Below are 27,245 nucleotides of genomic sequence, written 5' to 3'. Positions count from 1 at the left end.
ACTTATTTACATTATAAAGTATATACAGTAATAATATAATCGTAGATCAGTTCTGGCCTATGAGTTTTGTTTTATTTATTTTTTAGTTTGATGAAAAAAATTTTACATTTTTTTACATCCTCGCGTAAGTAATAATAATAACTAATGACAATAAATAATTTATATTTTAATATTTAATAATATAAATGAAATATACCCTTTTAGTCGTTAATTATATTATAAATGAGATGAACCTCAATAAACAAGCTTAAGATATTAATAAAAAAAAACTTTTTCCATCACATATAAAATTAATAAATTTTTAATCTAATTATCAATTATCACTTTAATATCGGAATTTTTATTAGACACGGGTCTTTTTTAATTCGATATTTTATTTTTTATAAATTACTATTATGCATTTTAATAAATGCGTCAACAGTATAAAAATAATAGTAGTTAAATTTGTAATTTAAATAAAAAAAAATTATTTTTAGGCCTCGTAAACATTAAAATTTTAAAGAAAAAGTAGATTTGAACATGCTCTGTTTTTAGTTTAAGAAAAATTTTAAGAGACCAATTTTCTGTGCAAGTAAATTTTTATGGAGTATGCATGTATAAATAAATCATACCATAGCTTCTGGTAATTATTGATTCATACACTGATAAAAAATTAACTTTACTCAAGAGCCAATTTGAACCAAGAATACCATTTTATAATAATTAATAATTATTATATTAATATTAATTAATAATTATTATAATTACTTAATAATTATTATAATTAATTAATAATTATTATAATTAATTAATAATTATTATTATAATAATAATAATTAATAATTATTACAATAATTAATAATTATAAATTTTAATTAATTATGAATTTTCTTGAGTCAAGAAAATAAATTCTTGACAAGAAAAATTTACTCGGTTGAAGAATTATTTCTTGACTCAAGAAAATCATTATTTTTAAATCTTGGTTCAAAATTTTGGCTTTTGAGTCAAGTCAATTTTTTTATCAGTATAAAATCTGCCGTCCGTTTGTAAAAAAAATTTTTTTTATGCCCACAAAAATTTACATATATACATATAAAAACAAATTTGAGTATCCATCATAACTCTTAATAATTTAATAAAATAAAAAAAAATATTTCAAATTTTACATTCATATTACCTATCTTTAAATACAACCAGAACATCTTCAAATGCACGCTAACTCAAACAGTACATTGCTCCATCTCTAATGTACAACAAGTTATTTTTTTCTCTGTTAATAGTAACTAATAAAAAAATTGGACGCAGCTAAAATATCTTAGAGAGGAGGCACTGTGCTAATTTAATTTAATTATAAATCATCATAATTCAGCTATCAGCTTAACTTGTTTTTTCAAATGTTTTTAAAAGTTTTTTTAAATGTATTTACATTATGGGAAATATTTAATATCTTGTTAAATTTGAATTTAAAAATACTGCTCTATTTAAAATATAAAAAAGTAAGTAATTGATGCATTTAGTCATACTTGACAATTTATCATTGAGCTGTTGTTTAATCAATGTATATTTTTGTTTTATTTTATTTATTATTATGATTCAATAAATACTTAAACTTCTAAATTTTATGATAATGATAGTCATAAAAAACTTCACCTTTATATACAAAGTTATGATCAACATATTTTGATCCTTCTAGTTACAAAATATTTGATTATTTTTTTTTTTTTTTTTGAGGATGCATTTATGATTTATTTGCCCCATTAATTATAGAACACAATAATTCGATTGAGTAAATAAAAATTTTCAAATAAATTTTACTTACAATTTAAAAAGCAAAGTAAATATAAATTTTTTACATTTTAATAAAAAATTTTTAACAATAAGTAAATCATCTTAATAAAAATAAAATATTTTCCAACTGATTTAACAGTATTAATGATAACTTATTTTTTTTTTCTGTTTAAAATTGCGTCGATCAAAATGAGAAAAATAATGTCATGGTTTATTTCCAACATCAAAATGGTAGTCAACAGTAAATGTATCTTAGAAATCTGATAAACATATAAATATATATATATTTTTAATTTCTATTTAAAATTATTATAGTTACCTGTTAGACAGGTGTTTTAAAGGCCCTAAACTTAGTATCGACGTAGCACCAAGTGCACCTAGATTACATGAGTTAGGATTACGAGGACTGTCTATAGTAACTATTGGTAATGCAAAATAACCACCAGTTTGTGCACTCAATTGCGACAGAGGTATGTAACTTTGAATACCCAAACTAGTCAATCTGGACAACGTTTGCGGTGACTTCAAATCTACCACTGGAATCGCTAACTCTGTGCCACCATTTGTTGGAGCGCTGTCCAATTCCTTGTGATAGCTCTGCTTGTGCAAAACTAAACCTTGTGATGTTGGATACGCCGCTGTACAAAGATTACACCTAATAAACAAAAAAAAAATTATTAGTCATGTATATAAATAAAACTAGCAACCTTTCAGTCACTATGTCACTATCGTGACTTGTGAATTATAAATAAATAAAATTTTGCTTTATTAAATAATGACTTTTGTTAAATTGCACTGTACTTTCTTAACTATTGACATTTTTAAAGATATAAGCTCATGCCGATGTTACACTCATCAAGAGCTTTCATTTGAGTACCCACATGCATTTTTGATATATTTTTCATATATACATATATAATATATATAAATATATAAAATATATGAAAAATTGATGTGGGTACTCAAATGAAAGGTCTTAATGTATGTAACATCGGGATGGGCTTATATCTTTAAAAATGTCAATAGTTCACAAGATACAAGGTCATTTCTTAATTATTGACATTTTTAAAGATATAAGCTCATCCCAATTTTACACTCATCAAGAGCTTTCATTTGAGTACCCACATGCATTTTTGATATATTTTTTATATATACATATATATGATATATGTAAATATATAAAATATATGAAAAATTGATGTGGGTATTCAAATGAAAGGTCTCGACGAGTATAACATCGGGATGAGCTTATATCTTTAAAAATGTCAATAGTTCACAAGATACAAGGCCATTTCTTAATTATGTCTCTAGTAATAGAGCATTTTCGAATGCAGCCTAAATATTTATCATAATAAATTGACTTTATGGCAATTTTAATGGTTTTATTCCACCAATACTTTTAATTAGGGCTATGTCGATGAACTAGTAATTATTTTTTAATAATTCAAGAGAATCTGATAATTAATTACTTTCAGGAGGTAATAATTTATAGAGTCTACATTATTTCAATTTGTTGTGTTTATTAAAAATGTCAAAGTATTACCATGAATTATTAATGATAATAAAAAGTTCATCAGTGCTTGAATTAACAATTTTAAATAACCAATAATCAATAATAAATTATTTTTCATTTTACTTGGATTTAAATATCGAGTTGAGCCACTCCAAGCGAAACAATTTCAGATCAATGCAAAATTAGCGGATGAAACTGATGAGTTTCATTCCGAGGAAGGAAAAATTTAGATTGAATTTGTTCATTATAAACTTTAAAATAAACTATATTGACTATATTTTTTTTTAAGACAGTAAATATAAAAAAAAAATTTTTTTATTTTGTTTAAGAAATTTTTTATGAAAATTAATTTTATATCATGAAAATTAAAAAATTTATGTATTAGTATATAATTTAATTGACTTACTTATAGTCTAATTTATTTGACGTGCGATGAGATGCCATGTGTTGAACTAAAATTTCTTGATTTTGAAAACTTTTATCGCATATTTGGCAGGTTAATGCAGCTCTGAAAAATAATTTCATTTATTTATTAAAAAAAAAATTTTTTTATTTATCTAATTTTATATTTATATCTACGTTTGGAACTCATAAAAAGTTTCATTAAATTTTTTTGAAGCGTTAATGATTAAAAATGTAAAAACTCGTGTCTATTTAAACTTTTACCCGATTTTAACTTTTTTAATTTTACTTTCCGAGAGTTTTTTTTCAACATCAATATTTCATATACAATATTTTAGGAATAAATTTACTAGAGTATGACATACAGAATTTAATACAACTTTTTTTTTTTTTAATTTTTAATAAAATTAAATTAATCCATAAGTATTAACTAGATTTTATTAATCAAAATTATTTTAAATATTTTCCAACATTAAAAAAATTTTGAAGCATTTTTTTTATAAATCAGGATTAGAAATTATAATTTATAAAAATGTTACTTAAAGAAGAAAAATGAAAAGCGTTAATTAAGATTAATTAAGAAGTGATAAATAAAATTACCTGGTTGGTCTTCCTCTTCTTGTATGAGCCATCAACGGTCCCGACTCTTGAGTAAGATCAATCGTCGGCGGTCTCGGCGGCCTCTCGATCTCTTGATTAGTCTGTTTGCTCTGTTTATTTTGAGGTACTGCAAACTGCTGGTCCTGCTGTTGCGATTGCTGTTGTTGTGCTGCCTGCTGCTGTTGCTTTCTCTGAGTACTCGCAGGAATAATAGAAATGGCAGAGTTTAAATTTAGAGCGGTAACCGAAGGCGAGGTCGAGGCCGCAGTCCGTTGAGGTTGCTGCGGTTGTTGCTGTTGTTGCGCCGGTGATTGTTGCTTCTGCTGTTCCCCAGATTTATTTTTATTCGCCGTAGGTGTCACTGTGATGCCTCGAGCCGCCAAAACATTGGCTACGGCTTTAGCGTCCGTTTTTTTCGCAGGAGTCGTCCCTGGATTCTGCACTTGAGCTGGAGTGGAACCTTCAGATTAGCAAACACATATTTTCCGTTGGCTTTTTCCTTTTTTCAGATGTAAAAAATAACTTTTTACAACAAATAATAACTCTAAGTAAAAATTCCGTAAAATGAGATGTCTGACTTGAAGAAAAAAATTTAGTTTAAAATTTTACTTTTGTAAAAATTTTTTTCAATTTTTTAGATTAATTATAAAAAATTACACAGAAAAAAAAAATTCTTGAATCAAGTATATAATTTTGAAGAACTTAATCTTCTTGATTTGAGTAGAAAAATTCTTAAACTAATATTATTTTTTTTTGATTTTTAATTAAGGAAATTTTACTTGATTCAAGAATTTTTCGTCTTGATTCAAGACACCCTCTTAAAAATTATTTTCTTGAATCAAGTTTACATTTTTTTTAAATTAATATTGAAAATTTTTTTTTCAGGAAATTTATTAAAATATTCAAAACCGCCCTTTGATTTACTTTACAGTGATTAATTACTGAGATATCGATGATCAAAGATAAAATTTATTTTTTTGCCCAACTCACAGCCGAATATCTCGGCGAAAAATCAATAAAGAGAAAATCAAGAGAAGAAAATTGAAGTTAAATAAGCAAACTTACTCCCCAAGTATTTTTTAAAGGCATAAAAAATTCATCAAATTCCTTTCAACTAAATTCTTAGAATTGTAAAATAACCGTAGCTTCAACGCAAACTTTTTCTCAAAATTTCCTCTAAATTCTTTGAATTATTTCATATTTTATACCAAACAATTTAAATTAATCCCTCGAATATTTCCTCAACAATTAATAAATAACAACTCTCATTTTACAGATACTTTAAAAAAAAAAAAAAAAAATCCAACAGAAAAAATGTTAAAAAAAAAACCCAAAAAACAAATAAAAAAAAAAAAAACTCACCAGGTTGACGAACACTGAGAGTAATAGAATCAGTTAAATGAATAGTAGAGTCACTCCTAGAGCTCGGCTGTCCAGTAGCCCCCTGGACATTCTGAATAATCGGCACTCCATCATTCCTCTTCTGCTGCGCAATAACATGACAATCCGCGTCTTCATTCCTATCAGGTATCAACAGATCCATCCTCCTCTGCTTGCTAGTACTAGCTTCCGCAACTCTCTGCTGAGGCTGGCCTTGAGCCGGGGGAGGTTGCGGAGGAAGAGGTCTCTTGAGCCTCTGCCTAGGCACCTGGTTAGGAACCATCGGTCTGGGACCTCTCGCATTTGGCATCATACTTGGGGGATATCGACCTCTAGGCTGCTGCTGCTGCTGCTGTTGTTGCTGTTGTTGCTGCTGCTGCTGCTGCATTTGCTGCAGCATTTGTGGGTGCATTTGGGACGGACCCGGGTACTGAGAGTACGGTCCGCCGTACTGAGGACCGTATAGGTGGGCCAAGTGAGGTGGATACTGCATATTGTGAGGAGGACCTGGCTGATGACCCGGACCACCAGGCATGCGGTGGTACATCGGAGGTCTGCCCGAGGGTTGAACGAAGTAATTTGGCCCAGGTATCATCGTATTAGCACCCGGTGGTAGTGTCGGAGGCATTTGGGGCTGAGGTAGTGCCATTCGTTGGACTTGTTGGGCCAATTGTTGTACTGGAGGTGGTAGTTGGTCGAAATTTATCGGAGGAATCATTTGCTGCTGATGATGAAGCGAGTGGTGGTCTTGCTGCGGATGATGTTGCTGTTGCTGTTGTTGCTGTTGGAGATGATGGTGTTGCTGGGAGGAATATGAAGGCGAGTGGGTTTGATGAGAAGCCAGCGGCGAGGAACGATTTAACTGAAGCGGGTTCAAAGGGTCTAAACTCATTGGATGCGGGGATAAATTGTGAGGAGAGTTTGTATGAGGAGAAATAGTCGACGGGGAACGATGGTTTGTCATACCCGGGGAGTTGTGTCCTAAACTAGCAGCACTTTCAGTAATTCTAGGTGATAATTGGTGGTTCACTTGGGATGGGATAATACTTATTGTTGGTGATAGAGGATGATTGTTATTATGAGGTTCATGTGACTGTAACTTGTGCAGCGATAATTCACCGGAGGTTGTGAACACTAGAGATGAACAATCTGGTACGTTGCACTGATAGTGACCGGCTTTTAGTCTGTGATCATCCAGCATTGTTATGTCGTTAAATTTTTCATTGCACACACGACATTTGTTCACTGTCTCAGCTAATCTTTCGAGAGATACATACTCAGTTTCTACGGAGGAATTTTGAGAGGATCTTTCCTCGTTGTTTTTCCTGTGATGATGCTCTGTTAGCAAATTTTGTAGCAACAAACCCGCCTCGGTGCTGTTGTCTGCGTTGTCTTTGGACGCTTCACCATCTTTATTTACATGCTCGTCACTGTCGTCTCTGTCTCTGGAGGATAGGTTTTCGATCTGGTTCCAATTTATTGTTGAGTTTATCCGGGGGGCTTCGTTGTTGTTTTTGGTAGGTTTGCTGGAAGTTTTTTTTGCTGGGTAAAGCTCTATTGCTGAGTTGTTGGAAAGTAATTTCAAGGCATCGTTGTCGTTTATCCGGGAGGTCATTGCGTCTGATGATGATTCATCGGGACTGTCGTCCTCGTCTCTTGGAGACATTTCTTCTCTAATTGTACTGGAATTATTAATTTTATAATTAAACATATTTATTTATCTTTTTATCTACCCCAGCTTTCAAGTTTTTTAAATATTAAAAATTACCTTGTATCTTGTAAACTATTGATATCTTTAAAGATATAAGCTCATCATGATGTTACACTCATCAAGACCTTTCATTTGAGTACCCACATCAATTTTTCATATATTTTATATATTTATATATATTATATATATGTATATATGAAAAATATATCAAAAATGCATGTGGGTACTCAAATGAAAGCTTTTGATGAGTGTAACATCGGGATGAGCTTATATCTTGAAAAACTTCAATAGTTAAGAAATTACAGTGCAATTTAACAAATATCTGATGAACTATTGACATTTTTAAAGATATAAGCTCACTCCGACATTACACTTATCAAGACCTTTCATTTGAATACCCACATCATTTATATATATATGTATGAAAAATATATCAAAAATGTATGTGGGTACTCAAATGAAAGCTCTTGATGAGTGTAACATCGGGATGAGCTTATATCTTTAAAAATGTCAATAGTTAAAAAATTGCAGTGCAATTTAACAAAAGTCATTATTTAATAAAGCAAAATTTTATTTTATTATAGTTCATAAGTTATATAGTGACTGCAAGGTTGCTAGTTATTACTATTTTATTTGTTATTAGTGATATTATGTTATTTATCTCTTTTGTACTCATTTTTAAGGCCCTTAGGGAGCTAAGGCTTCAGGGTTTAAAATTTTGATAAATAAATAAATAAACAAAATAAAAATTTAGCAAGTCTAGTTAATTAGTGTTGATAATTTTAAAAAGTAATTATTTTAAAAATACATTTGCTATTACCAGCCTAGACAATTTTAAAAGTCAATTCGATAAAAATAAATGATAAACTACTTTGTCAAATAATTGGTCACTGCCATTTGCACTTATTGCGGCCATTAAAATAATAGATAGATACTTGTAAGTATTATCTATAAACTGGTTTTAAAATTAATTAAAATGATAAAAAAAAAACATGATCGTACCTAGTTTGTTCACCAATTTTTTTTAAATTCTCAATAGTTTCCCTGTAAGTTGCGTCAATGGGGTCTGATTCTTCTGGGTCATCAGGTTCTTCTATATTATTTCTATCATCATCTTCATGCTGATAATTATCTACGTTATGTAAATCGTCAACATTTTGATCATCTTTTTCACAAGTGTTGGCCATATCACTCCCTACCCCAGAATCACCTTCGTTAATTTCCACGGATGGTCTTTCTTCATTATCTTCAAGAAAATTATCCTCATCGTTATTATCATAATTATCATCCTGATAATTATCGTCTTCATTAACCATCACATTTTCAAATTCATGTGGAGGTTGATCTGTCTGGTCGCCATTATTGTCATCCAGAGTATCCTCATGCTCCTCCTCCTCCTCCTCCTCGTTTTTATTATTTTTTTTTAAACCTGCCACCTCTTCAGACTCTGAATTATCACTGTCGAAATCCAAATCACGGCTTATTACCGCAAAATCACGGTGATTTTGTTTCTTCAGTGTTAATTTAAGCGAACCTTTTTTCTCTTGAGTCAAACTGTATTTGTCTTTTTCTTTTTTTTTTACCAAATGCAAATTTGAACACCTTTTTAATACAACTCTAGGCTGTCCAAGGTGGAGAGTTATGTGAGATCTTAGCTCTTTTTTCGTTAAAAATTGCTGCGAACAGACTTCACACTGTGGCAACTCTTCCGACACACACTCCAATGATTTAACAATATTTATTTGTTCCTCTGAAATAAAAATTAATTTTAATTAGTACTATTTCAAATTTTTATTCATTTAATTGCAATAATATATAATGAAAATTAAGTTAGCCGACATTTAAAAATTTTTAAGATTTTTTTTCATTAAAAAAATGATTACCAAAAATTTAAAAAAATCTTCATTTGTGGAAAACTTTAAAAACTGTAAGTAAAATTCTTAAAAAATATTTTTTTGTTCTAATTTAATTATTAAAAAATTAATAACGTCGGCCAACTTTAGTATTATTAATATATATATGAAAATTAAGTTAGCCGACTTTTAAAAAAATTTTTTGATTTTTTTTTATTAAAGAATTATTACAAAAAAATTAAAAAAATTTTTTTCACTTGTTAAAAACTAAAAGTGCAATTTTTAAAAATATTTTTTTAGTTATAATTTAATAAAGCAAAATAAAAAAATAAAAAATGTCGGTTAATTTTATTATTATATATATTAAAAATTTATTAACTTAATTGAAGGATTAATTATTAAATTTAATTTTTTTTTTTACTATTTAAAATATTATTATCGATTAATTACTTAAATTATTCAGTTATTATTATTTTATTAATAAATATAATAAATAATCAAATTTATTATAAGATAGACAATTAAAAAATCAATATTAATTACTTCAATAAATAAAACTGAGAAGCTAAACATAAATTTTACAACTTTAAATAAAAATATTTGAAAATTTACATAAAAAACTAAAAAAATCAATTTTTGCACCTTAAATATTTTATTTAGAATTTTTTTTTGTTGATAAAAAAATTAGTATATTACACACCTAGGGAAGTAAAGTAAGAAATGTCTCAGATCACATGTAATTGTTGTCCGAGGCGAAGCCGAGGTCAACAAACATGTGATCTGAGGCTTTCTTATTTACTGCCCGTGGTGTGTATACTATTTTTCTCCTCGACGGAGGCGGAAAGCGGCATTTTCGTTTAGCGCAGCGCGACGAAAGTTGACGCTTTCCGCCCGGAGGTGAGAAAAAGTTATTTCATACTGGTGATTTTCCATTCACATAAAATTTTCCTACTGGTTTATTCATAATTTTTATTTATGAAACAAATGTTTCAAGATTAGTGATAATTTTTTATTGCACTGAAAAAACTGACTAAAAAAAAAAAATAAAAATAAAATTGTTTAAAATCATGAATCATATTTTCATGTATTTTTTTATTGTTTTTATGAATCATGTTTTAAAAATTTTTAGAATTTTTTTTTATTGAAAAAATGATTACGAAAGAATAAAAAAAAAATGTTGACTTGTAAAAAACTTTAAAAACTGTAAGTGTAATTTTTTAAAAATATTTTTTTGTTGTAATTTAATTATTAAAAAAAAAAATCAAAACATTAAAAACGTCGGCTAACTTTAGTATTATTGACAATAAACTTAATAATTTAAATGACACTTAGAAAAAAAAATTTTGTAATTTATAAAATAAAAAAAAAATAATTCCAAAAATGTCAGTGATTTTTCAAACAAATATTATAAAATTCTTTGTGTAAATTTGGATTACTAAAAAACAACGTCTAAAATCTGTTATTCACATCATTTTGTCTGTGATCATAATTGAAATTTAATTAATGGGTAATTAACCTCAAATTAAAAAAAAATCAATAATTTTTCCGAAGATATTAATTAAAATTTAGAATTCTGTACAATAAAAAATAATTAAACCTAATTTGTAGAGATTTATATGTTTGGATAATTAAATAAAAAAAACCACATGTAATATATAACTAATGTAAACAACAATTAACCCACCACGGTACTAAATACACATGTATTGATGTGTGAATTGTTGATTAAGATTCAATTATTTAGGAGAAACACTTGTTTCCACAAATGTAATACAACTATTGTTACACATCTCAATACACCAATATAATCTATTTATTGGATACAATAATTATCTGATTGCCAATATTTGATGTTTGTTACACTTTTTCGTGGGATCAACTGACGCCGCCGCGGTATCTCTTTTAACCTTTTGTTTTTTTTTTAATTTTTTTACTGCTATAAAAATTTTACCGCCAGAGGCGCGGCTGTTACTTTTAGAATTAAAAAAAAAGTAATTCCTACTTTAAATATTTGAATTTCCAATCACAATAATTCATCATTAATAGTCCATAAATTTACATTGAATAATATTTAATAATAGATTTTATTTTAAGTCTTGAAATATTGTGTTGTCAAAATAAAAAACACATTTTAAATTACCCGCCATTAAAAAATAGTCCAATAAACTGGGAATTAATCACATATCTCGCTACAATCGTAAGTTTTAAATTTTTTATAATCTTAGTTAAAAATTAAAATTTTATCATTTTTCCTTTTTCTGCGCTAAATTATTTACGGTCTATTATTAAATTTATGTCTTGAGGTTATGCATTGAAAAATGTCATTAAAAATTATGGCTAGCTATATTTTTATTCATACAATGCTCAGATAATAAAAAAATGTTATTTATTAATTTTTTCATGGAAAAATCAATAGTTTTTAAATTTAAAATTGAAAAAAAAAAAAAATGTATTCCTAATTATTTAATATAAATTAAATGATAATAAAAAAAAACTAACCTAATATTGGTAATCCAGTTTCGTTTTCTTCAGTAGTATCAATTTTATTATTTTTTTCTGGGAAATCAAATCCGTCAAAATCTGGTTCCTGGATTGGACTGTTCATTTCCACCCTTAAAATATATTTATAAAAAAATTAAAATAAAAAAAAAACTAATAGTAATAATTTACAATTTCATAAATAAAAATAAACTATCAAAAATACAATAAATTTATTAGTAAATATTACTTACATTCATTGTCAACAGTAATGATGACAATCATAAACAATTTATTATCGTATACGTAATCGTGTGCTTTAGTTAGTGTTGCATATATTTTTATTTATTATATATCTTAATATATCAACAAGCCATTTCATTCGCTGCAATTTATAGGAGCATTACATTAATATGTGTTAATTTCAATCTTAGCTAAAGTTAACTAAATTTATTAAGAACAAACTATCTTATCATCTAATTATACTGAAAGTAGCAGACGTCCGAGTTTTTGATGTCATCGGAAAAAAATGAAGGTAATACTAATAAACAAAAATTTTAAATAAATTACTTCAATTATAAAATAAAATTACTTCAACAATCAGATATCTGCTAATTTCATTAATTTTCTATTGTAAAGTTTTGCCAAAAATTAATGAGCACTAGAGAATATTAGAAAGCAACAAGTTTTTTTCACATTACACTTTATTATAGATTGATAAATAAATAACGGTATATCATAGCGCCAAAAGTGTTAATTTAATCAACATCAATTTAAATAAATCACCAAATAATTGAATTTAGTAAAGAAACAACTATCAAGATTCAAAATATTAAAACTGATGATAATAATAATAATAATAAACAATAACAGTTTGAAATTATTACTTAATATTTTGTTGGTAAAATAACAATATAATCCAATAGATCATGACACATAATAACAATTTAACAATAGTAGTAAATAGTTGATTAAAAAACATGGCTGACGTTAAAATCACTATAGATACACTATTCTATAAAATAAAATATAACGCGCGATATTCGAAGCTATTATTAAATATTAGCGGTATATAATATATCACTGAGTATTTAACTATATAAATGATATATTTACATTAATAAGTATGCGTACATTTATATCTCAACGTATATATACAAATGTATTTAATATTTATATAAGTATGAGTATCCATAGTAGATACGTACTATACTATTAAAGTACACAACAATAATATCGTACCCAATCGTCCTTCAGAAGTGTTTGTCTTTACCCGGTACGCAATGTCAGCAAATATGGCGGCGCGTTAATGAATTCACATAACAGGACAGATGAAATAAACGTGATATGATATGACCGCGGTCAGAGTTTCAGAAATCTGTTCAGCGTTGGTATGTATGCTGTGTCAGTATTCAGTATTGTGTTGTATTCTGAGAGAACGCGGCTAGCGACATGCGCCGAGCGTGATGAAACATCGCGATCGTGCCGGAGAAAGAGCTTTACTTCGTCCCCACTTCGTCTCTTTAATTTTCTATGTCTGCTTCTGCTGGTTAGGTGCTGTGCTGGTTGCTGCTGCTTCTGCCTGCCTGCTTTACTTCCCCCTGTCCCTGCCCCTGCCTGTCAGTCCCTAGAGTATCGTTGGGTTTAATAACTCATTACATTGTATTAGCAAATTACACTGTACACTGTACACTGTACACTGTACACTGTACATATTTGCTAGACGGTATGGTACAGTGCTGTGCTGTGCTGTGCTGTACTGGTAAAACTTTAAATACTTGGTATTGGTATGGGACTTGATGGTATGATGGCGGATGACATAAACTTGATATGGGTTCTTGTAGGAGTAGGAGTAGGAGTCGGATTACAGTTACATCTGGCATACACCACATGTACTCAGCATGCGCACAGCAGTCTTAAACCCAATCAACACTACCTTACAATACGTTCGTATAACTTCTTCAGGATTTAAGTTTTAATTTCATCTGCTTCCATTCTATTTCACGTTATTCCTAACAGACCGAACAAAAAATCTACCGCTTAAAACGGGGGAAAGCTGAAGTTTATTTATTTTTGAGCAACCTAACTCGTCGAGGTTCAAGAGTGGGGAGCCAATAGCGTTAAAGTAGACTGTGTGCATGCGTATTTAGAATCAGATGGTAGTTTTTTTTTAGCTTTTTTCAACACATAAAAGCCCCTACCTCAAAATTGATGATCTTTTCACAAAATATGCCAGCCGGAAAATACAGATATAAGATATAACTGTACAATATATCAGAATCAAATAGTTAATTGAGTTATATGATATAAAATGTACTCAATTGAAAATTTAATAACCTTTTTGTAATTATATATTATAAGTATTTAATAATTAGTTTGAGCGTTATTGCTGTTATGCTAGCGTTTATGTTATCTTCTGATTAAAGGCGATTAAGTTCACTTTAATTACTTGTTTGAGCATTACATGTATTGATGTATTGATGTATATGAACTTTAATGATTTTCCACATGTAAGTTCTGTAGTTGTAAAGCGAACGGATGTTGTATAATAGAATAGTCAAAGCTGATGGCAAAACCAGTCAGAACCGACCAATTCTAAACTTGTATTGATTATTTAAGTTTCAGTAGAGTTTAAATAGTAATTTTTCCTGTCGGAACGCTGAGCTACATTGTTTATATTATTTTTTCCATGCGGAAAAATCAGTGGGGAACAGTATCCGCCCTTCCAATGGCATTATAGCTGTATATTTTCATTTATATTATATAAATATCTACTATACGTATAGTATATGCTTCAGTGTGTATACTGCGCACTATGTATATGTTCAGCAAGAGCTTAATAGGTTTGAGCCAGAGCCAGGCTTGGGAACTTCCACGTATTGATTTTACCCCCACTGAAATTCTTGATTATACGGCTGTTGGAAACGTAAACTGCCAGAAGTGGGGATTTAGTGAAACTACTAACTGACGAAAGTTTCAGGAATTACTATGCAGTGGGATAATTCAGCACGGGAATTGAAATGAATGTACAATGTCTGTCGGTCTGTCGTTTGCTGCTGGATTATTCTAACCTCCCCCTTTTTTTCTTTTCACTAGCTACTAACCTTCACGACACTCACTACAAATAAAAACTTATTCCTGAAAACTTTTGTTCAGCTTACTATGATATATTTCCTCCTACTAATGCACAAAAATGCTTGTATAACTATTAACGCTGTCGCTGTAACGACCAAAGCATTAGTAGATATTATAGTAATTATCTTACTGATAAAGTAAAATTACTTCCCTGCCATTATTTTATCTTCACTGTTAATATTGTCTACAGTACAAATTCGACATTTTTTTTATTATTTTTTTTTTAGTTAAGGACATTCTGAGATTTATAGAAAGCTATAAAATATTTAATGTAAGTGTGTCCAAAATAGCCTGATAAAATTTCTGGTATTAAAATGCTTATCGTAAAATAGGATATTAATTTTGCCACCTTTTTAGTATATTACCACAAATTTATAGACGCTCGTAATTTAAATTTAATGGCAGTTACTAGTTCCTATTTCTCTCGACTTACGTTACGTAACAATTTCTGTTTCACGATGACGTAGTTCGAGAATCTGGCAACAACGCATAGCAGGAATTAGTTGCAGCTGATCCCTTCCCTGCTGCTTTTTGACTTTGACTATACACACTACACATGTATCAACAGACATAACTGTCTCCTGGGCCCTGACTGTTGCATCTACTGTATCTCATTAAATGCTAATTTATTCATGTTCCGACTTGAACCGTAAATTTTGATAGGCTTGAAAAGAATTTCTAATCGATTAAAATTTGCTGCATTACGTAATTTAAATATTTAACTTGAAATATAAACTATCAAAATTTTTATGAAATTCGCTTAAAATAAAAAAAATTTCTCGCTTGAATTTGTTTTTTTAAATAATCTCTTCAGATTTTCAATATCGATTATAGAAGATAAGATTTAAAAAATAAATACACGTTAGTATAGTATAGTGATAAAAAAATGTATCCAAGACAAGTTATAAATAAATTTAAACGTGCCATAAATTCAATCGAGTTACTTCAATTTCTGGGTCTTTATATTCGCATCGTTTCTTAACGTATAGTTATAAGTTATGCGTTATACTCTACGTAGTTGTAAAGTAACCTGGCTCGAGTTATGCTGACCTTACCAGACTCGGGTTGTTGCTAGGCGACGGGTTGTGCTGACTGAACTCGATCTGATGCGACGTTGCCAGAGCGTATAGTAATCATGAAACGTAGCTTGAACAAAATCAGCAGTTCAAGGTCTTTTTGTTTGCTACACGCTGATTAATCATAATTGTAGCTGTATAAATATATCTAACCGTTTCGACGTTTTTCATTATTAATCAGCTACAGTCTATAAAAAATAATACACCGGTATTTTATTTGATAAAATTTTATCGTCACTATTAAAACGATAAACTTAATATTTGAAATAACAATTCTACATTCATTTCAATTATTATTTTTTTTTTTTTAATTACTGACCAATTTTTAATGGCATTTTAAAGTAATTTTGATAACATCACGGTAATCTTAATTACCTTAAATACTTAATCGTCACTAATGACGTCTATTTAATTGACCTATAAGAAAAATTGTACAAATAAATAATTATAATTTCCTTAAGTCATTTATTTCAAATTGATTGCGAAAAAGAATAATAATATTATTTATTTCAAAAAGATTGCGAAAAAAGTTTTTGAACAAAAAATAATAACCAATTTTTGTTGGATAGAAAAAAATCTTTAGCGTAGAAAATAATATTACGTTTGATACTTCAGACCCTTGAAACCTTAGTAGTCTTTTTGACAGAAATGCCCTGTTGCTGGAATCACTACTATTATATTGAGGTTCATGGTTGTAAGTTTCCCCAGCTGTCTACCCTATAACTTAAATTTATGATTTTTTTTTTTTTTTACTTTTGTTCCTTTCGCATCACAAAGGAACCGAGAAATTTTTTTCGTTGTTTCAAAATCTTCGTTTCGAAGCTTTCTTTATTATAATTACACTCTGGCTAGTAATGCAGAAATAATGATCACTAGTAACATTGAAAAAGCTATAAAAGTCATCTAAATTAATGGACTCAAGTACTGACATGACCTTGTTTCTCTTCTCCGTGTATCTTCAATTCTTCGACGATAAAATTTATCGATCAATCTTTAATTGTCAAGATTTTTATTGAGTAATAGAAACTCAACGGCTCTCGTGAGTGATTTTTTTAATTAATATATATATGCTCTAAAACCTTTATCAAAATATAGAACTATAATATAAAACTGCTGTGATGGAAAATTTGTTTCTAAATTTAAAGAATATCACAAGACTTTTTTCTATTTATAGGTACGGATATTACCATCTATATCAGTATGTATGTATGTAAATATGTGTGTGCATAAAACGTGATAAAATATATATATATATAAGTCTGTCTATTTCTGTGTGAAAACTTTGAGTAAAATCTAACTACAAAAATAGAGGTATTGGATGAATTTTTAATTTCTTACACCAACAAAAAATGAAAATATAATTCAAGAAAAAAAAATCTTGAACCAAAAGATCATTTTAAAGAATTTAATCATATCAATTTTTGAATTAAGTAAAATTTACTTAAACCAAGATAAATTTCTTAGTTTAATTATTTTTCTTATTGATATTTTTATAAACTACTCGTAAAAGTTAATTATTTTTAAAACAATTATTGCAAATTGGAGTTATTCAAAGTGACGCAGAAATTATTGGCCATATCAATCAATCCTAGAATAAAATCTTCACAAACCTTTTTAGTTATCACGACCACAATTTAACCTTTTCTTCTGAGAGTTTCCTCAAACAAGAATTTCAAACTGATAACTATTTGCTAACTAACCAAAAGTTTTGGTATATATCTAATACTTCCGAGTTCAGATAGCTTGTCGACAGCGAAAAGTTTTAGGGCTAGCTCTCAGGGTTGGTTACGCTATATTTTGTTCGCTCCTACCTTACAGAAATACCTTAATTTCAAAATCAATAGTCCACTTCTAGGAAATTACTAGTTGCTAAGCAAATAAACCCTGCAGTTTTTGATTTTGGTCTTTAATACAGATAGCCCCCCTAAGTGTTTTAAACGTAATTACTGGATAGTAGTTGGAAAACCTCTGAAGCATGAATTCCGGGGTAGATTCAATTAATTATGCAAAAGCTAGGGGAACGTAATGATGCACACGCTAGCACTTCTAAAATAATGACTCTATACAGTACGTGTGCAAAAAAAATTAGTATTACACTCGGATTTATCAATAATGACCTAACATACATACATTGTAAAAATGTAAAATAATTTTCAAGCTTTTGAAGCACGGATTTAAGACTTTCTATTGATCGGTATGAGTCAACAGTATGGTTTCTCAAAAACTTTGTTAGTTGGAACTATGTCTTCTGTAGTTCACAACTTCACCTCTCATGGGTTAGCACAAACCCTGTATTTTCAAGAACTATTCCTCTTCAAAGTACAAAACGTACCGTCAATTTAGAAAGTTTATATCTTGATGGTACTAACTTTTGAAACTGTACTTGTAAAAGTTTTCAACTTATAATTGAATGACTTTTTACATGTTCCAATTATTTATTGATCTTATAATTTTATATTGACGTGAGCTAACCCATAATTTGTCATTTGTTAGTGTGTATGTAAGAATCGTAAATTACTCAATCAAAATAAGAGAAGAAACAGTTTTTGATTTTAATTTATACGTCGAATAATGTCAAATTAGAATAAGTTATCTAAAATTTTAATAAAGTGATCAAAATTTACCTTTTTGCTTCGAATATATAATATGTTCGCCAAAATGTTCAAATTTTCTCACGTTCGGAGAAAACGTGTGTCTTCTTCAAAGCAAACATACATTTAAATCAATTATTAGACTAAAGAAGAAATGTTAAAAAACAATGAAGAACAATTAAGTGTTATTTAACAAGTATTAACCATAAAATATTTCTAATTTACAAAAACACTTAACAATATAAAACACTTTCATACTTTTAAACTTTCGGTTTCATTATTAATCACTGATTCATCATCATTATTATCATGTTCCAACAAATCAGCGTTGTTATCAAATTTGTCATTATCACCATTGTCTAACTTTCCAGCAAATTCATTCAAATCTGTATCAAGAGAATTAATATTTATGAACTCTTTAGCTCTTTTTTGATAACCTTTATTCAGCCATTGAAGTACATCGTCTTCAGACTTCAAATTCGACTGGCGTGATTCCAAAATGAAACTTGAACTCTGCTGTGGATTTTTTGACTGGTTTCTTCTCACTTTCATGGCACTCTTCGTGAGCAGTATCAAATTATTAAAATCAACGCCGTGAGATTTACGCTTGTAATCATGATGGTACAACTCAGGAGGCTGTTGATAAACAGGAATCGCCGATTGATTATTAAAATTGTTAGCCGACGGCGATGATTGTATTATTTTATCGTTTAGTTGAATTGGTGACGGCCGGTGATGGTTAATAGGACAAATTGATTGCAATGACGCAATATTCTGATGTGGAACTATTGAACAACAGACAGGAATTTGAATTTGTAAAGGAGGAGCTATTCGTGGAATCCAGTGGTGAGGTGATCTGATCAGCGGGGTCATTATAGGCGATGTAACTAGTGGAATACCCGGGTTCTATAATTGAAATTATCGGTTTTGGTTTTAATGTATTAATATTCTCAGAAATTTATTTATAGATCGCTTTGTCTCGCTTCTCTACTCAACAAGCATAAATGCAGTACACATGCAGTAAAAAATTTTTCTTGCCTATTTAAAATCATTTATTAAAATCAGTGTAACATTAAGAAATATTTCTTCTTTATTATTAACAAAAAATAATAATAATATAAAATATATAAATTCTCAAATTTTTCAATTTTAAAACCAAATTTTTGTCATTTTTAATCCCATACTAGATATTAGATTCAAATTTCGCGCACTTATCGATGCGCCAGCTATTAAAATAGAACCATTTTGTTTTGAAGCTAAATTCTTGACCAATCTTTTCTTAAATTGATTACATTGTTAAAAATATAATATTATAATGAAAATTATGTACTTTATAATCTCCAAAATAGAATTTTGAATATTTTAAATAGCCAATTAATTAATCTGAGTGATTAGATTAGAAGAAAAATGAAATTTTGTACAAAAATTTTCAAAAAACGATCAGTCAACTTTTTTGGGTGTAGTCAAGGATAAAATAAGTGAAGATAACATTTAGAAAATATTATTTTAGTATGAAAAAAATAAACTGATAAAATAACAATTTATTATTGTGTTGAAAAAAAATGTCAAGTATTTTTTTAGACAGTAAAAAAAAATTTTTTACTGCACAATAAATAATATAATACAGCATGAAAATTACTTGAAAAATCGCGTTGAAGTTTGGCAACTGTGGTCTACTGCTAATAACAGGAAATAACTTATCATGATAATAATTTCTCTCTGTGGCTGACGAGGACGTTAATGGAATATAATGGAGAGGTAGAGGTACTGATGACTCATAGCGAACATCCAGACGTGTAGGGCCTACAATCATTTCTTTAGGAAAGAACTCCGGTACTTCTGGGCTCAACAAAGGTAACGATTTCTGGAATATTTTACAGTCTTTTTCTTCATAATCAGGCAATTTTTTTTTATTAACGCCAGAAGGACACTGAAAACATTTGCTAAATGATTCATCGTCGTTTTTTCGTTCACTTGTAAGTCTTTTATGATCATTATCACGCAGCTGGTGTTGCTGATTAACGCGTGAACAATCGTATCCTTGTGTTACTTGTTCGTGATTAGACGGTGTTTTTGCTGGCGTCGTTTTTGACCTCCACAGGCATTTAACACTGTCATTAGCAATACGTCTTTGTAGTTCTAACTCAGTGGCACTGTCGATTGTGTAAAGCAATGGACAACATTTGTCGTAATATTCATCATTATCAGTAGTTAGCTTGATGCTTTCATCGAAGAAGCTGATACCCTTTAACCCGTTTAATGAACTTATGAAAGATAAATAAATTATATTAATATTTTAGATAATTGCTTTGAAGTAATAAAGGGTAAAAGTTAATTGCGAATTTAAAGTTAATTGCGGACCTTTTTAGCGTTAAATGGGCAAACCATTTTTCAACTTCATCAAGCATCCATGGCTCAGTTGGTTTATCCGGTGAATGTAAATTTACACTATGAAATATAGATGTTTCCTGGCTTGATTTATACAGACTCTCTCGGGCCTCATTATACTTATAGTTACCATATTGTGCCAACAAAGAATCAGGAATTACGTCACGTACACGACGTGGTGAACTTTTATCGTAATACTTTTCAATCCACTTGAAATTCTGAAATTTACAGTCAAAATATTTCTTTTTTTACTTATTATAAGTTGTTAAAAAGTTTTTTTTTTTTTTAATGTATAAAAGTATTGAAATTTCTTAAGTTCAATTTGTTATGACCCAGATTTTACTTTTTGTATTTGAGTATTTTAGTTTATTTTTATTAATTACTTAAAAATTAATAGAAACAATTATTGTTATTAGTGAGGCGATTATTTTTTAATTATTGTATTTATTTAGTTAATAATATTATATTATTGTTACCGAAGGTATGATTAAATTAAGAAATTAAGCGTGTGAGAAATTATAATGAAGCCGAGCGAATTAATCGAGCAAAAGAAATTAATTGTAAAAGAAATTAAAATAATGGGAAAATTATTTTAAGTTCCGAACAAGATTTAGTATGGGAAAGCGATGAATGGATATATAATGAAAGACATGACGATTATTATTTTGTGAGAAATAATTTAGGTAAGCGGAAATTTTATAAGTCCCATACATACCAAGCAAGATTTAGTATGGGAAATCGACGAAGGGATAGAGAATGAAAGAAATTACGATTAAAATGATAAAGAATTGTGAATTTGACGAAACGAATGGATGGATAATGAAAGAAATTACGATTATTATTTTAAAGAATTGTGTTTGGGAAATAAAAACTTGGAAAATTTTCGACGATCGTTGAGCTTGCGCGAGCATCAATAGATGGCGAAGATGTTTCGTTTGTAGTGATGATTCAAAAATATCTTAAGTTCCGTTTTGAAAATAATTTTGAAAGGCAATTCTATCTCGGGAGAATTACTCGGACGAATACTCTTCACCGAGTAATTCTAGAGGATGATACTCTACCTGGAGTCTGACCAAGGCCCAGGTAAGTATCGTGAACCAACCGGATGAAAGTGCTACTCCCCGTGCCGAAGCCTTCAGCTGAGGTACAGTAGGTGATCATAAGCCGTGTAGGTGGGAGCGAGGAGGATACTCTCCACTTGCTCTCAGGGTAGAGTTAGGACCCTACAGGGATGACGGCTAGTCGCCCTGAGGGGGTAGGGGGTGTTATTGGGAAACTAGTTAGTATTTTGTAGACCGCGTTTTTGAGTTTGAACCGTGAATACCGTCGTGTATGTTTGGATAGAAAGTTTCTATTGTATTAGTGTATATTGCTTATACTGTTTCTTGATTTTGAACCGCGAATATGTGTGAAAAGAGTGTTCTAATGTATTATTTATATTGTTTAATTTGCTTATATTGTTTATATCGTTTATTAACATGATCAGGCCAATAAAGAGGTATCCTTTTTCTTTGATTTATTTAAAATCAAGTGTTTTGTTTATATGTTGTTATTGATAATGTGATCCCCGTTTATGACCCTGGACTCCGGCGAGCAAATTTCGAGCCGGGGACTAATTAGATAATTATATTTTGAAAACGTGGACGTTACATTGTGATTCAAAAAATTTAATTTTTTTGTTTCATGAATTATTTAATGTAAAAGAAAAATTTGCACAAAGATAAATTTTTATCAAATTTTAGAGTTTACATTTATTTTGCAACTTTACAATTCCATTTGGTCAAATTTAATTCAATTATTTTTAAAAGTTTTAATACATAATAAAATTTTGAAACTAGATTAATTATTTCTTCTCAAATTGTGTCCTAACTTAATGACTATATTTAATTGAATAATAATAAACTACAACTCACTACGCCCCTATAGTTAAAACAGGATGTTACAGCTTACAGCAGAAAGAGTGAAGTGAGAATAGGGTGTAAATTAATTAACTTTTTAATTGATTTAGTTCTTCCGGAGTGAAATTCACTCCAAGAAGGATTTTATTGATACTAATGAAAAACATTCTGTGGACTGAATTTTTTAATAAAAACAAGAAAATAGTTCGTATAAAAATATAAAAATTCAAACATAAGATTTTTAAAACTAAGATCATAAGTTTTTAGGAAAAACGGATCATTTCCAAAATTAACAAAAATGCTTTTTGTACAATTTTATGATATGAAACAAGTTTGTCTCTACATAAAGGGAGAAAAAGGTCGATAGAAAAATATATACGCCCTTTTGGAGTAGTTTTTTTTTTCTTATTTTTAGGCTCGGATTTAATCCGATCGATTGGCAAAAAAGTTTAATGTCCTTATGGTTTTAGTATTGTGATATATGTAGCTAGTAGGATTTCCGAATGCGCAAAAAAATTCCTCTTTGAAATTGTTTAACGCCTAGACAAAATATAATCATCATTTAAAATTTGAATTTGAAAATAAAATTTTAATTATTTTCAATAAAGTCTACACAGAAAAAAAAATTTTTTTTGAATCAATTATATAATTTTGAAGAACTTAATAGTTTGATTTGACTAGAGAAATTCTTGAACTAATAAATTTTTCTTGATTTAAAGAAATTTTACTTGATTCAATAATTTTTCGTCTTGATTCAAGACAATTACCCTTTTCAAAATTATTTTCTTGGTTCAAGAATTTTTCTCTTGAATTTATTTTTCAGTGTAGTAAAAATTAAGCGATCAAAAAAATTATTGAATTATAAAAAATTAAAGAATAAAATCTATTAAATCTATTAAATAATTCAATAAAAGTTATTTATAATAGGATAATAACATTATATAACATCACCTGAACCCACAAGCGTTGATTTAATTTACGATAATGATGTTGTTTATCAAATGCCCAGGTTTTATCAGCTATTAAGCAAATATTATCATACAAACTGTTGAAAAAGTCAGCGTCATGTGTGGATATTACCGATGATACCATTATCCGATCATCATGCGAATATCTCTGTAATAAATGACATTAAATAAAGATATTAAAATTGTTATGTGTCATTTAACTGGGATAATATTATTTTATGATTTTCAATACCATGAAATTGACTTTTTAAATAAAAAAAAACATACGAAGCTATAAATGTAATACCTTCATATCATTTTTAAATTTTACCGCTAAAAATGTGTGGTTGTATTTCATCGCACGACAATTCGCCAGCTGTTGAAAAAGTACTTCATTTTCGTCTAATTACAAGTACAATTTACAATAATAAATAAATTGAAATAAACGAGAAATTTCTCGTTCGTTAATACAGCTTATCTTCAAGCGTTAGACAATGCAATAAATTTTTTTATTTTTTCCAAATAAAGACAAAAGAATATTTATCAATATATTAAAAGTTTTTATCGTTTTTTTTCTCGTTAATTTTCTTTAAACATCAAAGCTTATCGCTTATGAAATATGAGGTAAGTTTTAACTACTTGTCAACGTTTGAACGTTTATAATTTTTTTTTTCAGGTCATTTATATTTAGGGAAAATTAGCAATTGTAAATAATTTAATAATGGAAATTTTTTTTAAATTAATAATAATATTAGTAATAAATTTTGCTGATGGAAATAAAGAAGATAAAAATTGTTGTGGAAAACATTTAAACCGTCCAAAGTGTGACAGTTCTAAAAATGACAACAAATATTGTTCGAGTGAATTTAATCACTCAGAAGATTATGATAAAGACATAAGTGACAATTTATTATCAATAGTACGGCAAAGTGTGCCTAATGAAATGGTAAAGATAAAAACTGGAGTTTATTTTATTGGTACCGATAAGCCGGTGTTTACCCAAGACGGCGAAGGCCCAATAAGGCCGGTAGAATTGAACAGTTTTTATATCGACAAGTATGAGGTCAGCAATAAAAACTTTGAAATTTTTGTCAACGCTACTGGGTATAAGACAGAAGCAGAAAAATTTGGCAATTCTTTTGTGTTCGACGGGCTGATTAGTGAAGAAGTTAAGTCGAAAATTGAGCAAGCTGTCGCTCAGGCGCCTTGGTGGTTGCCTGTTGATAAAGCATCTTGGAGACATCCTGAAGGGCCGGACTCTAATATCACTTGTACTTATGTTTACTTTTTTTTAGATTATTTTTTGGATGGTTCAACTTTAGTTTTTTATTTTTAGACAGAATGGACCATCCAGTGATCCATGTATCGTGGAACGATGCTGTTGCGTACTGCACATGGTTAGGAAAAAGATTGCCCACTGAAGCAGAATGGGAAGTCACGTGTAAAGGCGGTCTTGATGACAGATTGTATCCTTGGGGTAATAAATTGACACCAAATAATAAACATAGGTAATGATAATTTTTTGGGTCTTTTTTTCACTAATAGTCAATTTATTATGATAAGTATTTAGGCTGTACTCGTAAATGCTCGATCTCTAGATACATAATTAAGAAATGACCTTTTACCTTGTGAACTATTGACATTTTTAAAGATATAAACTCACCCCGACATTATACTCATCGAGACCTTTCATTTAAGTACCCGCATCATTTTTTCATATATTTTATATATATTATATATTATATATATATGGATATATGAAAAATATATCAGAAAGGCATGTGGGTACTCAAATGAAAGCTCTTGATGAGTGTAACATCTGGATGAGCTCACATCTTCAAAAATATAAATAGTTAAAAAATTACCCTGTATCTTGTGAACTACTGATATTTTTGAATATATAAGCTCACCCCGACATTATACTCATCGAGACCTTTCATTTAAGTACCCACATCATTTTTTCATATATTTTATATATATTATATATTATATATATGTATATATGAAAAATATGTCAGAAAAGCATGTGGGTACTCAAATGAAAGCTCTTGATGAGTGTAACATCGGGATGCGCTTATGTTTTTAAAAATATCAATAATTATGAACTGACATTGCTATCTTGTGAAATATTGACATTTTTAAAGATATAAGCTCATCCCGACTTTATCCTCATCAAGACCTTTCATTCAAGTACCCACATCAACTTTTCATATATTTTATATATATATATATATATATATATATATATATATATATATATATATATATATATATATAAATATATATTTATTCTATATATATATATTTATTCTATATATATATTCTATATATATGTATATATGAAAAATATATAAAAATGCATGTGGGTACTCAAATGAAAGCTCTTGATAAGTATAACATTGTGATGAGCTTATATCTTTAAAAATATCAATAATTAAGAACTGACATTGCTATATTGTGAACTATTGTTATGTTATAGAATTAACATATGGCAAGGTGAATTTCCAAATAAAAATACCGCTGAAGATGGTTTCAAAGGCACAGCACCGGTAACTGAATTTCCACCAAACGGATACGGTGTTTACAATATTGCTGGTAATGTTTGGGAATGGACATCCGATTGGTGGTCTGTAAAACATACCAAAGATAAAACTCACAATCCTGTATGTTTATTCATCATTTTTGCTTCCACTTATTGTTTCAATAATTTTATAAATAATAATTTTACAGACGGGACCAGCAACGGGAAGTGACAAAGTTAAGAAAGGGGGTTCATATCTTTGTCACGAAAATTATTGCTTTAGGTATAGATGCATGGCTCGTCATCAAAACACACCAGATACATCGGCTGGTAATCTCGGATTCAGGTGTGCAAAGGATGATGTTTAATTATAATTAAGTATACTTATTTCAAATGGAACGGATATTTTTACACAAATTTATAATTTTAATAAAATTATTTTGCAAGCGAAAATAGTAGTTCATATTTTTTTTTACCATTTTTCAATACTGATAACAAAGTTATTTACTATAATAGGTAACAATTAGAATTTCATAATCGTATATTTACGAGTTTCAAGGCAAGTCACTGTTAAGCGCGATAATAAATAATTATTATTACTTTTTTATAAGACATTTAAAAACTTTTTAGATTTTTATAAAAATTAAATCATAATGAAAAAAATTTAGCAAAAAAATTGGGTAGGAAAATTTTCTACGCCGTTTTTTATCTGTCATTTTTGCAATAAATAAATAAATAAAAATTAATTTAGCAGATATTTGATATTTTTAAGAATTTTTTCGGCAAAAAAAAAATTGACGTGTAGAAATTAAAAATGCAATTTTTTAAAAATAATTTTTCGGAACAAATTCATTTGTCAAAAAAAAAAAAAACTAAAAAATAATTAAGTGACTGCTAACTTTAATATAATATAATAAATTACTTACAACTCTCAAAAAAATTTTTAGGTGTCTTCTAAAATTATCTAAATTAAAGAAAAAAATTT

General features: G+C 28.8%; 4 protein-coding genes across 13 annotated transcripts in view; 2 read left to right on the top strand and 2 right to left on the bottom strand.

The window, feature by feature from the left end:
• Nucleotides 1-1,248: 1,248 nt before the first annotated feature.
• LOC123267837 (uncharacterized protein DDB_G0283357-like) lies at nt 1,249-14,333 on the bottom strand. Of its 10 annotated transcripts, none has more exons than XM_044732708.1 (8): nt 12,913-14,332; nt 11,959-12,089; nt 11,726-11,838; nt 8,376-9,123; nt 5,645-7,344; nt 4,283-4,742; nt 3,687-3,788; nt 1,249-2,422 (listed from the first exon to the last, which is right to left on the bottom strand). In XM_044732708.1, coding segments are annotated over exons 2-8 (3,465 nt in total). In that variant the 5' UTR covers nt 11,961-12,089; nt 12,913-14,332; the 3' UTR covers nt 1,249-2,082. The 10 variants fall into 10 exon arrangements, with proteins under 10 accessions (XP_044588643.1, XP_044588641.1, XP_044588642.1 ...); XM_044732706.1 differs by having other exon boundaries at nt 12,947-14,332; XM_044732707.1 differs by lacking the exon at nt 12,913-14,332 and adding an exon at nt 12,839-12,854.
• LOC123267841 (solute carrier family 35 member B1 homolog) overlaps nt 11,858-27,245 on the top strand; it is a 33,308-nt gene continuing 17,920 nt past the window's right edge. The window contains exon 1 of the mRNA XM_044732719.1: nt 11,858-11,876. The gene's annotated coding sequence lies outside the window, so the exon portion shown is untranslated. The remainder of the gene's footprint in view (nt 11,877-27,245) is intronic.
• On the top strand, nt 12,107-26,713 carry LOC123267840 (formylglycine-generating enzyme). The gene is made up of 5 exons (XM_044732717.1): nt 12,107-12,239; nt 24,416-25,010; nt 25,076-25,247; nt 26,219-26,402; nt 26,470-26,713. Exons 2-5 carry the CDS (start codon nt 24,461-24,463, stop codon nt 26,626-26,628), a joined length of 1,065 nt encoding a protein of 354 aa, XP_044588652.1. The 5' UTR covers nt 12,107-12,239; nt 24,416-24,460; the 3' UTR covers nt 26,629-26,713.
• On the bottom strand, nt 17,625-24,221 carry LOC123267838. Its single transcript, XM_044732714.1, has 5 exons — nt 24,047-24,221; nt 23,744-23,908; nt 20,868-21,112; nt 20,146-20,770; nt 17,625-19,412 (listed from the first exon to the last, which is right to left on the bottom strand). Exons 1-5 carry the CDS (start codon nt 24,095-24,097, stop codon nt 18,759-18,761), a joined length of 1,740 nt encoding a protein of 579 aa, XP_044588649.1. The 5' UTR covers nt 24,098-24,221; the 3' UTR covers nt 17,625-18,758.

The sequence above is a fragment of the Cotesia glomerata genome, linkage group LG6 (assembly GCF_020080835.1).
Source record: "Cotesia glomerata isolate CgM1 linkage group LG6, MPM_Cglom_v2.3, whole genome shotgun sequence".
Lineage (NCBI taxonomy): Eukaryota > Metazoa > Arthropoda > Insecta > Hymenoptera > Braconidae > Cotesia > Cotesia glomerata.
This window is presented reverse-complemented; position numbering and strand designations above follow the sequence as displayed.